General features: G+C 39.3%; 1 protein-coding gene across 3 annotated transcripts in view; it reads right to left on the reverse strand.

The window, feature by feature from the left end:
- RPS6KC1 (ribosomal protein S6 kinase C1) overlaps window positions 1–15,945 on the reverse strand; it is a 107,412-nt gene that overhangs the window by 42,915 nt on the left and 48,552 nt on the right. For 2 of the 3 annotated variants that reach the window (XM_073338924.2, XM_073338925.2), the window contains 2 exons: window positions 11,577–11,698; window positions 8,000–8,092 (listed from right to left, as the gene is read on the reverse strand). The exons of the other annotated variant lie outside the window; for it this stretch is intronic. In XM_073338924.2, coding sequence (XP_073195025.1) covers window positions 8,000–8,092; window positions 11,577–11,698 — 215 coding nt within the window. The remainder of the gene's footprint in view (window positions 1–7,999; window positions 8,093–11,576; window positions 11,699–15,945) is intronic. 3 annotated transcript variants of the gene reach the window in all.

Below are 15,945 nucleotides of genomic sequence, written 5' to 3' on the forward strand. Positions count from 1 at the left end.
CTCAAGTTGGGATCTGATGACCACGCTGGATTTTTTTTTTTCTTGTTTGCTTATCACTTCCAGGACTAAAAAGTCAAGTAATAACCTCAGTGAAATTCCACTGCCATCCAAGAGACTGCACAGGGGTAACTGACCAGAATTTGCTACATAATTTTGTTGATGCTTCAGAAGTAGGAATAAAATTCACCTTACTCTCCCTCAGCTGTGTTGGCTGTGCAAGGCTAATCAGAGTAAATGGTCTATTTAACAGAAATTTACTTTGCCACTAAATATAGTCAGTTTTCAGAGCAGCTCTACCCCCCATCTTTATTTATATTGTTTTATACTTGCACACACATGCATGCACTCAAAGATTATAGAGCCAAGAAGGCAACTTTAGTAAAGCACTTGGCTGATACTTGTAAAAAAAACAGATTAGTGCTCATCACTATCTGTGGAGTCAGTGTGATGCCTTCAGTTATCCCCCTTTTTTTTTAGTGATTATCCATAATTAATTTATGCTTTGTGGAGTCTCTTGATGAGCAATATTATAGTTAACAAAAGAAAAACTCTATTGGTTTAATTACTGAAAGTGCCAGAGAGCAGCAAATATGAAAACTCACTTATGTTTTTAGACTTTTAGTTGTGCTGTAAAAGGTGAAAGCTTACTCCCTTGAAATAGACTGGAAATTAGCCAAAAATTATATGTGGCAAAATATCAAGCCGGAGGGGGTATCCAGTGGATTATACTTCAGGGTATCATCCATGATCAGATAGTTATTAAATATAAAGCATCAACTGTGCTAAGCAACTTATTAGCATTTAGTAAGACGAGGTCCTTTTCCCAAAGAACAAACTACTTCTACATGGAAGCTGGCAGATGGCCTATAATGAACCAGAGAAATTAAACATGCATTGTTAGATTCTTGATTTGGGGGGCGGGGTGGGGAGTGGAGATAAGGGGTTAAATTTATGTTAGTCTTCTGAGTTAGAAGAAACTGTTCTTTAGACTGTTCTTATTTAGCATCTTTATTAATTACATGAAATCAAGTCAATAGTACAACAAATATTTGCAGCGAGTACTGAAATACAGAGGGACTTAGAGAGTTTAGAAACGCAAGTTTAAAAAAAAAAAAAAGATTCTGATGAAAACATGCAGTCCAATACATAAGGGGAAAAATAATCTTAAACACATACTCAATGGGAGGGGACGTCTGGGAACCAGTAGCAAGACCTACGGGAGGGTTAACAGAGCAAATACATTAGTTTGCTGTGTGATGGGATTATAAAGGCAAGCCCGGGTGATTCAACACTGCCTACCCCAAGGCAATATGTCAGAGCAGGGAGGTAATAATCTCTGTCTGTACAATTGTTGTATAACTGCACCTGCAGTCAATTCCGGGCACCATATTACCAGAAAGTTATTGACAAATCTGAGGGAGTTCAGAGAAGAGCAACAGAAGTGATCAGAGAGCTATAAGGGACTGAAGTATGATTAAAGATTTCAAAAACTTGTGTGTGTATAGTTTGGCTAAGCGAAAATATATTAAATATGTCAAGTGTGTAAACTCCAAGGAGTGAGATTATTTTCTTAAATTTCATAAACTGGATAGAGCTAGGAATAATAGAATGAAACTATGGAAAATAAAAGGCTGAATAGCAGAAGAGATGAGACTCTTCTTAACTGTGAGATATGTTAGTTTGTAAAACAGTTTCCTTAGGAAAGTGGTGGAAGCCCCAAGTCTTGGGACCTAAAACTAGACTAGATATTAAAATGTATTTTAGGAAACAATTCTGTAATGACAGCGAAATGGATTGAGTGATCCAAATACAACGTTTCCATCTTTAACGTCTATGATTATTATCATAGATTTGAAATTGCTATAAAACAAGATAGTCATTTAAAACACTCAGATTACAAAAAACTACTCTTAAAACAAGTTTTCTTATTTACGTTATTAATAATAACTAGATTAATCAAATTGTAAATATTTAATCTGCTTTTTAACAACTATGACATTTGTTTCCATTGTGTTATGTGTTGGGCAATGAAAATACGACTAGTCAGTTTAACTGTAAACAAAAATTAGTTTCAGACTTGTTTCTCTTTCTGGTTCTTATCATCATCATAATACCACAATAGAGGTAATATGTGAATTCAAATAGTCATGCGATTGTTGCAGCTACATTTTCTCTAAATCTTTTATGCTCACAGTTACTGTACAAACCCTTAACTAACGTTAGGGGAGAGGAAGATCATCAAAATTTAGCAGAATGTTTATCTGACTGCCATATGCCAAAATATGAGCTGATGTCAATATAAATTGTGCAACTGCAGTACTGTTTAAACTCTACTCAAAGTAAAACTGAGGATTAAAATACTTACGCTTCTAAGGGGAATTAGTAAACATGGACTAAGTCATAACTACTGCAATATTAAACATTCATGTACAACAGAGGAACTGTCATAACACAAGCCCATTTTTCCTACCCTTTAATTAAACTCAATTAAACTAACCATAACCTGTGGAATTCAACTAACTATGGTGCTGCAGCATATTTAAAAAAATGCATTATGCAAGCAAGCACCACATGGGTTCTTTACATTGTGCCTTTTTTTTCCTTTTTTGGCATTTCCTCTTTTGAGGCTGATATAAGTAATAATCATATCATACTTTTTAAATAATTAATAATACTGATTTGGGCGTCATGGTGACTTGTCCCTAGAAATAGAGCATAATAATTTAACATTGGGGGTGTGATTTCTCACATACAGAGTAACACTGAACAGAAAACCAAATATTTGTAATGAAGTAAAGTTATATAGTGGCAATGAGATTTTTTTCAGTTTTTCAGAAAAATTACAGAGAGAGATTTACATCCATGTGAGAACCCTGTTTAAAGACTTCTCAATTAATTTTATCAGGACCACTGATGATAGTGTTCTAATTCTTAGTGACAGGTTTCAGAGTAACAGCCGTGTTAGTCTGTATTCGCAAAAAGAAAAGGAGTACTTGTGGCACCTTGGAGACTAACCAATTTATTTGAGCATGAGCTTTCGTGAGCTACAGCTCACTTCATCGGATGCATACCGTGGAAACTCCGTATGCACCCGATGAAGTGAGCTGTAGCTCACGAAAGTTCATGCTCAAATAAATTGGTTAGTCTCTAAGGTGCCACAAGTACTCCTTTTCTTTTTGCTAATTCTTAGTGTTTCAGATTATGTTATATACATTTTAACCATGAATCTATTGAACAATAAACCTAATTCACACAAGTCTTGGCAGATTGAGCCTGTTACTGATATCAGAATCATCAGGGAAAATCCAGATAAAAGTCCACTGAAGCCAATTGTGTTACTCCAGATTTACACCAATACCGACTACATCAAATTTGGCTGTTTGGGGAAAAAAGTGATGAGACATTGCTTATAGTAGCATAGTCCTTGCTTAATGAAATGTGCTTTTAAGGGATACAAGATGAATCTTTAAACAAAATGAATCTAAATAACAGAGGGTTGCCCACTAAAGAATAAGACATTGGGCTTGAAACAGCATTGTTAAGGTGTCTGCAGTACCACAGCAAATCAGTTTCTTCAGGGGCTGATTATAGTTTCAAAGTAAAGAGTTGCTTGGGGGGCAGAAACTCAGCATAGATTCTACAACACAGAAATATTTTTTACTAAATAAGTTTTGAAAGAAAAAAGTTTTCTACTTCAAAAAGAAATCTGCAAGTTTAAGATGCTTTATTGTGCTCATGTAACTGATTACATTTGGTCAGGGGGTATCTATAGCAAGACACACACAAGCCCACTCTTTGGCATGGTACATTCATGCTCACAGGAGTTACACTCACATATTCACAATAGATTCGAGCCCTGAACATTCAAAAGACAAGAGCCTCATTTTTTGATTAGATTAAAACACCATTTTCCCAAAAAAAACCCAACAACAACAACAAAAATCTATTCACAGGGGGGCCCTTCCCCTTTTAAAAATATAAAAGCCTGTGGCAAATAAAGCAGCACACCGCTTACTTTTGAAGCAAACAGCCCAAATGAAAAAAGATAAGATAAAGCCATGGCCAGAATTTTCCAGAATTGACTATTGGTTTTGGGTGCCCAGCTTGAAGGAGCCAGCATTTCAGAAAATGATGAGCACCCCATTTTCTGAAAATCAGGCCCTTTCTGGGCATCTCAATTGGCGCACACACACACAAAAAGTCACCCCATTTCCTTTTTACAATCTTGGCAGCATATCCAACCAGGGACTCTCGCAGTGTTTGAGCAAAATTCCAGAGAAGCTGTTTTTTCTGCGTCATCATTGGTATACCACTGTTGCAACTCCACGACATCTAGCAACAGTGGGAGCACTAGGATATAGACTGGTCACCAGCATTTTTACTGTACTATCATCTAGATTTGTTTGAGCAAAGTTAGACACCACAGTGGTAAAAATTCCATTAGTCCATCTCCATTAGCACACTCATTGTTATTAATACCAAGGAAGTTGTATCATGACTAGAACAAAGATTCGGAATTTATCAGAAAAAGCTCTGTGTGATGCAGACCTAGTTACCCCATGTTGTGTCCCAAACCATTATAAACTACTTTAAGGCAACTGTGCTACAGTTCTGAAAGATCAGGCTGTCACATGATTTTGCCCCTTCTTCACAGACAAAACACATTAAAATATGGTTTGGGCTAAATGTTGCAAATGGATGCTCCCACGTGGCTGCAACTGAGACAAGACCAAAGTGTCACGAGCCTGCTGATTTGTACTCAAGCACTACAACACACAATATAGTGTGTGTTAAAGTACCTATTTCTCAGAAAACCCTGCTTTTGAGATGCCATTTGTTTCATTTTTAAGAGGACACTGCATCCTGTAGATGCTAACAGCACATCACAAGCCTGTTCAGGGAAGAGCAAAAACTATTTAAAGAGTTCATATGAGGGAGACCGGTTAACATGGGATATCTTGTTTTGCAGCCAGGAACAGGCTGACAAGTTACAGATATAGACGACACCAGCTGCTGAAATGGATCAGGAGCGTAGCAATGGTTTGGAGAGGTACACACAACACATAAAGGGTGTTTCCTGCATATGGATGTTCTCCCACATCTTGCTCTAGCAGTGGTTTTACAAGGGAAGCAGCAATGGGCACTCTTCGGACTTGTCCACACTTACCGGGAGATTGATAAATCGGTGGTCGATTTAGTGGGTCTAGTGAAGACCCGCTAAATCGACTGCAGATCGCTCTCCTGTCTATCCCTGTACTCCACCGGATTGAGAAGAGTAGGGGGAGTCGATGGGAGAGCGTCTCCCATCGACATCACATAGCGTGGACCCTGCGGTAAGTAGGTCTAAACTACGTCGATTCACGTAACTCAAATTGCATAGCTTAGATCGAATTTCCCCTGTAATATAGGCAAGGCCTTATACCCTGTGCCATGCCTTAGCAGTGAGAGATGAGACTGTCTGCTCTGCAGAGATATTAAAGATCCCATAGAAGGAGCAGAGGTTTGCCTCCATATCCTTGACCAAAACTAAATGTTGTGCCGTGCACTGGCTGAATACCTATTTATGTACTCTAGCCCAGTAGTGTCTGCTTTTCTGTGATGAGTGAAACTTCAGAGTATTACGGGATCCTTTGGACAATCTAATATTTATAAATTTACTTGTGACCTGATGTCTGTAGTACATACACACTTGTACTCCCTGGAATATGCTTGCTTTCAATGTCACTAGTTACATAAGTAGTTTACGCACATGTTTAAGCTCTCCCAAAATTGGAGCCTTAGAGTGAGCGTATTGGGGGTGCATGAAGAAATGGGACATAAGTGTACACAATGATTTACAGTGAAGGTAAAAACACTGTCCCTGTACTACATATGTAATAAACACTATTATGTTTTATACACACACATATTTTATATTCACACAACATACTGTATGATTAAGCTCCTTTGGGGCAGAGATTGACTTTATACTTGCCTTAAAACACTAGGTACACTTATGACACTATAATCAAATGATAAAAACAAAACTATATCTCAGAGTAAGATTAAAACTTAGAAGAAGAGTTGAGAGCCTGGGAGCAGGTATACAAGCAGACAGATATCTGAAAACCTCTTGCTCCATCTCTGAACAATAATTCAAACTTAACTCTGCCAACTATGGCATACTAGCTGGCTGGCTATACAACAAAACACTGTTAGAATGCATGTCATGCTGATGTCTCCAATATTAAATCGCTTGTTTTTTGTTACCACAGTAACCTTGTCTCTTTGCAGAATAAGTTCGTATTCCAGGATCTGGATATATCAGGCTTGTACCTAGAAGCTTGCTAAATAGGAATCTAGTGACACCTGGGAGATTCAGGTTTCAGAGAGGTAGCCGTGTTAGTCTGTATCAGCAAAAACAACATGGAGTCCTTGTGGCACCTTAGAGACTAATAAATGTATTTATTTATTGATCAGATGCATCTGATGAAGTGGGTTTTAGCCCACGACAGCTTATGCCCAAATAAATTTGTTAGTCTCTAAGGTGCCACAAGAACTCCTCACTGTTCTTGCTGGGAGATTCAGTTAGCCCATGGAATAAAGGAGCTTGGCCCTACAAGGTGTTGAGCATCACCTCCAAGTTACTAAGCATTTCCAGTATTTTGTGGTCTTTAAAACTGAAAGACATTTGAAGAGGTCTTACTCCACCTCTTTACAATAATATCATAGCCTTGTATGCCCAGGTATGGACAATTCCTAAGGCTCTAGGCTGCCTGCTCCATCTCTCCTTATGGGGGATTATGAGGTTAGGTAGTTCCTGGAATCCCCCATAGTCTTAAAGATTTATACAATGCACACAGCTAACAGCTATAATCAGCTTATCAAATTGGTCTTTCAATTGCTCCTTAATAAATATACAGGGAGAGAAACACTGAATAGATTAGACACTTGCCATCAAATGAAAGGAGATACAATGTATGTGATATTATAGCTAAAAGGTCCTTGCATGTTGTGAAAACAAGGTTAAAATCTGTGTGTATATAGCCCAGAGGAGACAACATAATAGTTATGCATGCAATTAAAACAGCATAGGCAAAAAAAAATCCAAATTGCTATGTTCAGTCTAACAAAAGAGGAACAAATTCAGAACGAAGAGTATAGCAGCAATTTTTAATAATACAAGTTACAAATGTGTCATGTGACCTGAAACACGAAGCACACAAGCCAGCGATCACTCAAGGAACAATCAAAAGGCATCAGGGGAATGGAGTGGCAACAAGGAAATGAGTCATTACAAGTTGAATTAGTCGTCGTCTCATTACTGAATAATGCATCATCTTAAATGTACTTGGTAAGGGGATAACTAATCAGCGATATCAAAACAGTGCAGCTACTTTATGAGCTGTTATTCTTTCAGTCACTTAATTGGGCTTGCAAAAGATCTGTATGGTCCATTACAATTTACACAATAGTCGGATATTACCCTGAGATTTTGGGAGATTTTATCTGAATGAGTCAAAAATTAGTTTGACTTCTTCTAGATCTCTGCCTTGGCTGGGGATTTGAATTCCAGGTTCTAAGAAGAGAGAAAGCAAATCTCTTTTTCACAGGGGTTCCCCCTTCCTCAAGTCTCCATATTGCACTGACTGTGGTAAAGTGCATGAATTTTTACCCTTCTGTATTTCAAATAGCCATCAGTTTAATAAACTGAAAATGTATCAACATGTCCTTATCCCGGTATTGTAACCATGACATTATTTTCAAAAAGCAGGCCCCATCCTAATGAATGCCACCAAACATGTACCTTATCCTTTAGCTCAAATATATTTTGCATGACCTTACATGAATTGCTTAGATAAAAGCCTTTTTTCTTCTACTTTTGTTATTTTAAAGTGCAGATGCATTTGAGTCATTTTCCCTTTTTGTTTCATATCCTTAAGATCCACAGCTTCAAAGACAAAATGTCAGCATGCAGTCGATTTATGACTGAACTCTTGAAGAGACACTGAAGAATTACCTTGTCAATCACCCCAAGGACTCTGAAGGCCTTCAGTTCCTCGGCAGGGCTCCTTAGGTTCCAAGAGGGCCTTGAACTTAGTGATCCTGGAGGCTAATGGAAGATATCAAAGATTACACATCAATCAGGGCGGTACTTGAAGGAAGACTGCCTGCTGTAGCAAATGCCAGGCCGAAGGAAACGAAATTTATCATAAATCAGAGAGAGTGGAGATGAAAGGAGAACTTTTCTATTTGTCCTTAAATGTAAGAAAAGTTGCAAGTAAATAAATCAAGATAACATTGAATTCAAAATTTTAAAATAGAAAAAGAAATGAGTTTATATAGTTTCCAATGGTTTGCAGAGGTAATGAAACTTCGTAACAAACAGCTGAGCTCCCACCTGGCAACAATAATCAATCATAGTCTTATAGTTATTCTGGATTCACAATAGTTCAGGTCTTAAGGGACAGGAAAAAGGAAATTAGAAGCTTTATAAATTACAAGAACACAAAATACAGAATTCTTAACAGTGCTCTTTTTGTTTGATGGCAAGTGCTCTCTACTCATGTCAGTCATAAACCCTGATGTAATAAGGTACACAACACAATGATCCCCAAAACAGCCTTAGCCAAAGGTAGCTATGCATTACCCATCCAGAAATAAGTCACACTGAAACAGATGAGTGCGCATGTTAACTATTCAAGTAGTTAACACGTGTATTTTTGTCCCCACTGTGTTTTGTGACCTATCAGTATGTAACTTACCCATTTTATGTGTCAGGCATGTGTGTTCACTGCTATATACACACACTTGCAGAATACAAGCCCTGCTATTCTCTCCAACTTCCTTCCATACCTGAAGTAACAGAATTTCACCTGAAAACTAAAGTTTGGACTTTACTCCCGACAGCACTTGTGGTGAAAAGGGAATACATTCTGCAATTTGTAGCACGAGCTCAACTAAAGAAGACAGGCTACCTGCAGTGTTGTGCTGTGCCCCAGGGGTTTGGGGTGGGAGAAACCCAGCTGAGACCTGCCAGAAACATCCCTTGCTCCATCCCTTTAGAAGCCACAGAATGGCTTCTATTGTGTCACTGAGAAAGGAATCCAAGCCACAGAGAACACACTCCTTTCTGCACTAACCTGCTTGTCTATGTTAGATTGCCAGGTGATGGCTCTCTTCCATTTGTCTATCCAGCAGTTGTGGCAGGAGGGGAGATTCGGTTCAAGTGTACGCAATTCGGGTCAGGGACCTGTATTGGTTTACTTGCTCCACCGATCACCATGCACACCTATGGCACTTGAACAAGTCATATTTTCAAAAGGGTCTAGCCACTTACCTGCCCTAACAAAGAATAATCAGATCCTTCCCCCAAAAAAATCAAGTATGCAGCTTCCACACAGAGCCACAGACCCTAACCCGCTACCTACAAATAAGACAGCTTCCAGTGGCTTTATCGATTAAAATAATTGAACTGAAGCAAAGCTCTTTTGTAAAGTTTATCTTTTTCCCTGTGGAGAAGTCCAGTTTCCTGAACAAGGAGGAAAGGAAAGTTCCAAACCTATCACCTTCAGCAGCTACCGTTGAGGAAAACTAACTCCAGATGAACCCACCCTGCCAGATGGAAATAAAGAGCTAACAGCAAGAAGGAGTGAAGGGAAATCGGAGGTAAACTGTGATCCAGAATAACAAGACAAACATTCCTGAAAAAGAGTGAGCCTCTGAGCCTGGCAAGTAACCACTGTCCAAAAAAAGCCACCCTCTTTATTCTCATCTAGACAAACTTCATATCAAACACTATGTATGTCAACAGTTGAGGGCACGTGTCACTATTCTCACCATATGTTTTCTTACGATTGCTGTAGACAAGAAGATCAGCCATGTTACCTAATTCTTGAGAGTGACAAATCAAGGTGTCAGTTTTATTCCCTTGTTTCTCTTTTTGCCCACAGTGATGCCCGCCTCCTTCTTCACAGCACTTAACATGCTCTTTTATGCGTCTCAGTTGTCACCACACTCCCACTTCTGATCAAAACTCAGTTTCCATCTCTGTGGGCCATTGGACAGTGGTTGTTCCCAATGTAACAATCTATGTAAATTAATTCCAATGATCTCAAATAAAAGCAAAAAACTTTATTTGGCGCAAGAGTAGAAAAGAGACAAAAATCAAGAATGAATAAGTAAAATAAAATAAATGCTTAGATACTAGCACAATAGTGCCACTAGATGGACAAAGTTTGTGCTATGAAGGAGATTAAGTCAAGAGCAAAATTTTACTCAGCTAAAGTCAAGCTTCTTCTAGCTAGTCAGTTTTGAATGGTATCAAGGAGAGATGCAGGTTTCTCTCTTTCCTCCCCTTTTTCTCTGGATGTATCCCTTTAAGATCTGCAAAGGAGGCATTTGTCCAATTCAGTACTAAAATGATAGAGGGCAGTTCCATTGCCCTTGGGGGTCCTTGTACAGTAATACCTCTTTCTTCCTGTTACCCAGCCATAGTGAATTTTTACTATACAAACTGTAATGGGTCCCTCAACTTGTTTCCCTGCTCAGATTCCAAAAATACTGGGTTTGCATTCAGTCAAGATTTGCCCCACTTCCAAGAGCATTTGGCCAAGGAAAGGCAACCAGCAGGTAGTTCACATAACATCTCAGTTTAGTTTTGACACCTCTTGAAAGAGGGTGGTTCATTGCTATGCAGATGCAGATAACAGACCACAGTGTTACAATTCTCTCAAGTACAACTGATACAAGTAGTAAGACATTAACTCTCACAAAATGTTTCTCATTTAGAATGTCCCCATAAACGTATCTGTGGTCTCTTAGTTCCCCTTCAAAACAAGACTGGAGAGGAGAGGAGTGGGGGTGGGTGGAGGTTAAGATTTACTTTGGATTAGGGAGCTTAATTTTATCTGAATTTTCTAAGGCTTTGCTTTTTAACTGAAATAATCTCCTTAAACTGCTCTTAGGGCTGTGAAAAATAAGACAAAAGAATTTTCTGCCCTTTTTGTCCTTACTTGATACAAATGTAGACAGACAGAAAGTTTGACACTTTTATGTTTGCTACCTGGGAGCAGTCATTGACAATCACACACAGTTTAGTGTGACTGCAGCAAAAAAAACAAACTAAGAACAGATGGGTCCCAGGGGAACTGGATTGGGAAGGGCAAAGTAGAGATCTATTAAGAATGTCTTGAAACAGGATTTTTTTTTGCACAAGTAAGCTCAGCTAAGGATATCAGCTTAAAAAGGTGGAAGTTACCTCAAAAAGCAATTTAATGCTGGCAGAAGCTGCTGAATTCTCCAACTCAGTTTACTTTATAAACTGCGGAGTATGAAGTAAAAATACTTAAAACCCACTGACAGCACTTTTTAGAACCAGGTATCTTGCATAATACTACAAAAAGTAAACTAAATCAAGAAGCACCAAAGAATTTTTTTTTAAACCCTATATAAAGTTACCAGAAAGAACTACTGTGTTTAGGGTACATACAGAAGGTTATCTAATTTTAAAATCAGTTTTGAGATAACTAAAAGCCAAGAAATTCAGACAGACAATCTTACAGATCCAATTTCAGAGAAATGAAACTGAAGCATACCCCAGAAACTGATCCATCTTCAGAGAAGGATTTCTGGTATAGGCTGGAAATTTTTTCAGCACGCATTAGATATTCTGCGGTCTTCTTCTTCACTGCTTCTCGACGAGTTGGACTTGACTCACCTAGATAGAGTAACAGAAAATGGTGAGGTTCTTTGTTTTTGTTTTTTTTTAAGTGTTTCCAAACACTTGGAGAAAGATTGACTTGATTTTGCAGTCTTTGGATCCAGCCTTATTCATGGATTCTGATAGCCAAGCCTACAATAATATTCGATTCCATGTTCTTGGATTTGGGTATTCTGGCAAAGATACAGTTTAAGCCTCATTACATACTCAAGTAAATGAAAACTCTTACATTATTTTTGCCAATTTGGTGTCAGTTTCCATAGAAACAAAATTAAGAACCGGAGGCAGCAGTGAAATGGACTCTGTATCCATGGAAATCAGATTAGTGCATATACGGTAAAGGTTATAAATTACTACTTTAAAAAAAACAGAAGAGGCAAAACTTGCTTATTTCCATCCTTCCAACCTATACTTCCATGAAAATGGGGTCAGAAATGCCACTAATAGCCGGGTGAAACCGAGAACTCACACAGATTTCAGCTGCTGGCTGACCCCTTCCTTTTTGGCTAAGAGGCTAATAAGTTTCAGATGGTCACCAGCCAGGATGACAAGATGAAACCACTCTGCCCGCAGGCAAGATACAACAGTAGCAGCCTGATGAGAATTCAAGCCCCCTCCCTGCAGCTGTGAGTCAGAGCGGGGCTTCTAAATAGGCATGGTGCCTGAATCTTACAAGCAGCTTCATCATCTTTCATCTCAACCACTGGTTAATAAGGTTCTGGAAATTTTTTCCAACCTGTCAGTGTTGTCTTCCATTTAGGAAAGAATAAACTGAATGTTTCTTGTTTAAACAAACGTAAGCTATTGATAAGAGCACTGGTATATATTGTCTGTAAACATAGGCGGGTATAACAGGCCAGGGGAGGCTAAACCTCCCCTAAGCCAAGCTCTAGCAGCCCCACCCATACTCCACCCTCTCCCCCAAGGCAGCAGGAGCTCAGCTCCAGACGGAGGTCAGAGGCCCGGCATTGGGGCCAATTCTGAGGCTGGTGGGGGATCTGGGGCAGTTCAGCGGGGGCACCTCTGGCTGCAGGAGGGGGTGCTTGGGGCTCGGGCAGAAGGGATGGGGCCTCATGACTAGCCGCCCCAAAGGGGGGGCTCATGCGCCGCCCATGTGTGTAAAAATGCAAACAATATACTTTTTAAATTCTCAAAACTTGCTTCCAGTCCTGTTGCTTCTGTCTGCAGAAGGAAACTTAATCTTGTACAGATGTCTGCAACTTCCTTAGAGACAGTCATCAGCCCCTTTGACATCCATCAAGAGCTGGTTTTCTCAGGAACAGCTAATTTGTTTATATTATTAATATTTGGCTTCTCTTCAGCCAGCAATTTCAGTTCACCAGACTAGTATGAAAGTCAAGCTACTGCTGTAATTATTGATTATGTGTTTTTAGTCTGAATGTTTACCACTGTTTACCTATTTTTCTCCCCAATGCCTCAGTTATTTTAGAGCAACTAACACACAAGACAGCATGTCCCTTTGAGTTTTCGTTGTTCTCTCCTATTTTCATTCAACATTAATTTTACTTTGTCACTCAGGATAGGAAAGAGTGTAGTAATATTTATTTTTCAAAATATTAAATTTATGAGTTATTCACTCATTAAAAACTTAACCATACCAGTAAGGACTGTATTTGCAAAAAGGGTTCTATTCGAAAGGTTGTCACATCTCTCTCGTGGCTGACAGGAAATCTGATCTCAATACTTACCAATTCAGGCTTTAAATGCTTAAACACAAGGTCTGTCTTTGAGCCAGAATAAGAGAATCAAATACGTTTGTGGAGCTGGGTTTATTTTATTTTATTTTTTAAATTTACATTAGTTTGATCTCTAATTTTTAAAAAGCCAAGAAAGGTTATGAAAAAATACCAGCTGCCTATCAGTCCAATCACTTCTTAACATACCAAGATTTTCTGGCACATCTAATATATAGCACATGTGGACCATGTAAAGGAAAAATAGGCTACCAAATTCCAAGAAGATTTGAATAATAAAATGTTTAAAAAACTGTGACAAAACACTTAGATTGTGATGACGAACAATCCAGAAAACTAAACGCAGACTCTAGCATTTATCCCAGGTTTTCATTTCTTGTAGCTCCTCACTTAAATAAGATATTACAATAAGATGATAGACAGACAAACTTCTATGTTCAAGATCTTTCGCAACAGTGGTGCATACTTCACACGTCAGAGAAATGCAGAGAGGTTGTATTTGTATGTTTTATAGGAATGAACTATTGATCAAACTAGCCAAACTTTTTCAAAACTTAGGAGGGAAAAGTAATTTTTTCTAATACAAGCTTTTTATTTTAAAGTGTTTATTTGGGAACATTTTATTCATATTTCCAACAGAGATCATGTGGTCACTCTTCAATATGGAGCCCTGAATCATTGATATGAGCATCTTTTATTAAGATTTACACCTTAGAAAGATTTTTTTTTAAATAGTAACAAACAGGAATTGTTAAACCCCTTGACAACTGATCATACAAGCTCACTCTACAGGCCATTAGCCTCGGATCCACTGAGGGTTACCAAAAGAAACTACACCATCCGCTCAAGAAACTCCCTGAAAAAGCACAGGAACAAATCTGCACAGACACACCCCTAGAACCACGACCAGGGGTATTCTATCTGCTACCCAAGATCCATAAACATGGAAATCCTGGATGCCCCACCATCTCAGGCATTGGCACCCTGACAGCAGGATTGTCTGGCTATGTAGACTCTCTCCTCGGGCCCTACGCTACCAGCACTCCTAGCTATCTTCGAGACACCACTGACTTCCTGAGGAAACTATAGTCCATTGGTGATCTTCCAGAAAACACTATCCTGGCCACTATGGATGTAGAAGCCCTCTACACCAACATTCCACACAAAGATGGACTACGAGCCGTCAGGAACAGTATCCCCGATAATGTCACGGCAAACCTGTTGGCTGAACTTTGTGACTTTGTCCTCACTCACTATTTCACATTTGGGGACAATATATACCTTCAAGTCAGCGGCACTGCTATGGGTACCCGCATGGCCTCACAGTATGCCAACATTTTTATGACTGACTTAGAACAACTCTTCCTTAGCTCTAATCCCCTAACTCCCCTAATCTACTTGCGCTACATTGATGATATCTTCATCATCTGGACCCATGGAAAAGAAGCCCTAGAGGAATTCCACCATGATTTCAACAATTTCCATCCCACCATCAACCTCAGCCTGGACCAGTCCACACAAGAGATCCACTTTCTGGACACTACAGTGCTAATAAGCAATAGCCACAGAAACACCACCCTATATCAGAAACCTACTGACCGCTATTCCTACCTACATGCCTCCAGCTATTCCTACCTACACGCCTCCAGCTTTCATCCACACCACACTACACGATCCATTGTCTACAGCTAAGCTCTACGACACAACCGCATTTGCTCCAACCCCTCAGGCAGAGACAAACACCGACAAGATCTCTATCAAGCATTCTTACAACTACAATACCCACCTGCTGAAGTGAAGAAACAGATTGACAGAGCCAGAAGAATACCCAAAAGTCAATTACTCCAGGACAAGCCCAACAAAGAAAGTAACAGAACACCATTAGCTGTCACCTTCAGCCCGCAACTAAAACCTCTCCCGGGCATCATCAAGGATCTACCACCTATCCTGAAGGAGGATCCCTCACTCTCACAGGACTTGGGAGACAGGCCAGTCCTTGCTTACAGACAGCCCCCCAACCTGAAGCAAATACTCACCAGCAAGCACACACCACACAACAGAAACACTAACCCAGGAACCTATCCTTGCAACAAAGCCCGTTGCTAATTCTGTCCACATATCTATTCAAAGGACATCATCATAGGACCTAATCACATCAGCCACACCATAAGAGGCTCATTCACCTGCACATCTACCAATGTGATATATGCCACCATGTGCCAATAATGCCCCTCTGCCATGTATATTGGCCAAACCGGACAATCTCTATGCAAAAGAATAAATGGACACAAATCGGACATCAAGAATTATAACATTCAAAAACCAGTCAGAGAACACTTCAACCTCCCTGGTCACCCAATTTCAGACCTAAAAATGACAATTCTCCAACAAAAAATCTTCAAAAACAGATTCCAATGAGAAACTGCAGAATTGGAATTAATTTGCAAACTGGACACCATTAAATTAGGCTTGAATAAAGACTGGGAGTGGATGGGTCATTACACAAAGTAAAAACTATTTCCCCATGCT

This window comes from Lepidochelys kempii, chromosome 3 (assembly GCF_965140285.1).
Source record: "Lepidochelys kempii isolate rLepKem1 chromosome 3, rLepKem1.hap1, whole genome shotgun sequence".
NCBI classification, from domain to species: Eukaryota; Metazoa; Chordata; order Testudines; family Cheloniidae; genus Lepidochelys; species Lepidochelys kempii.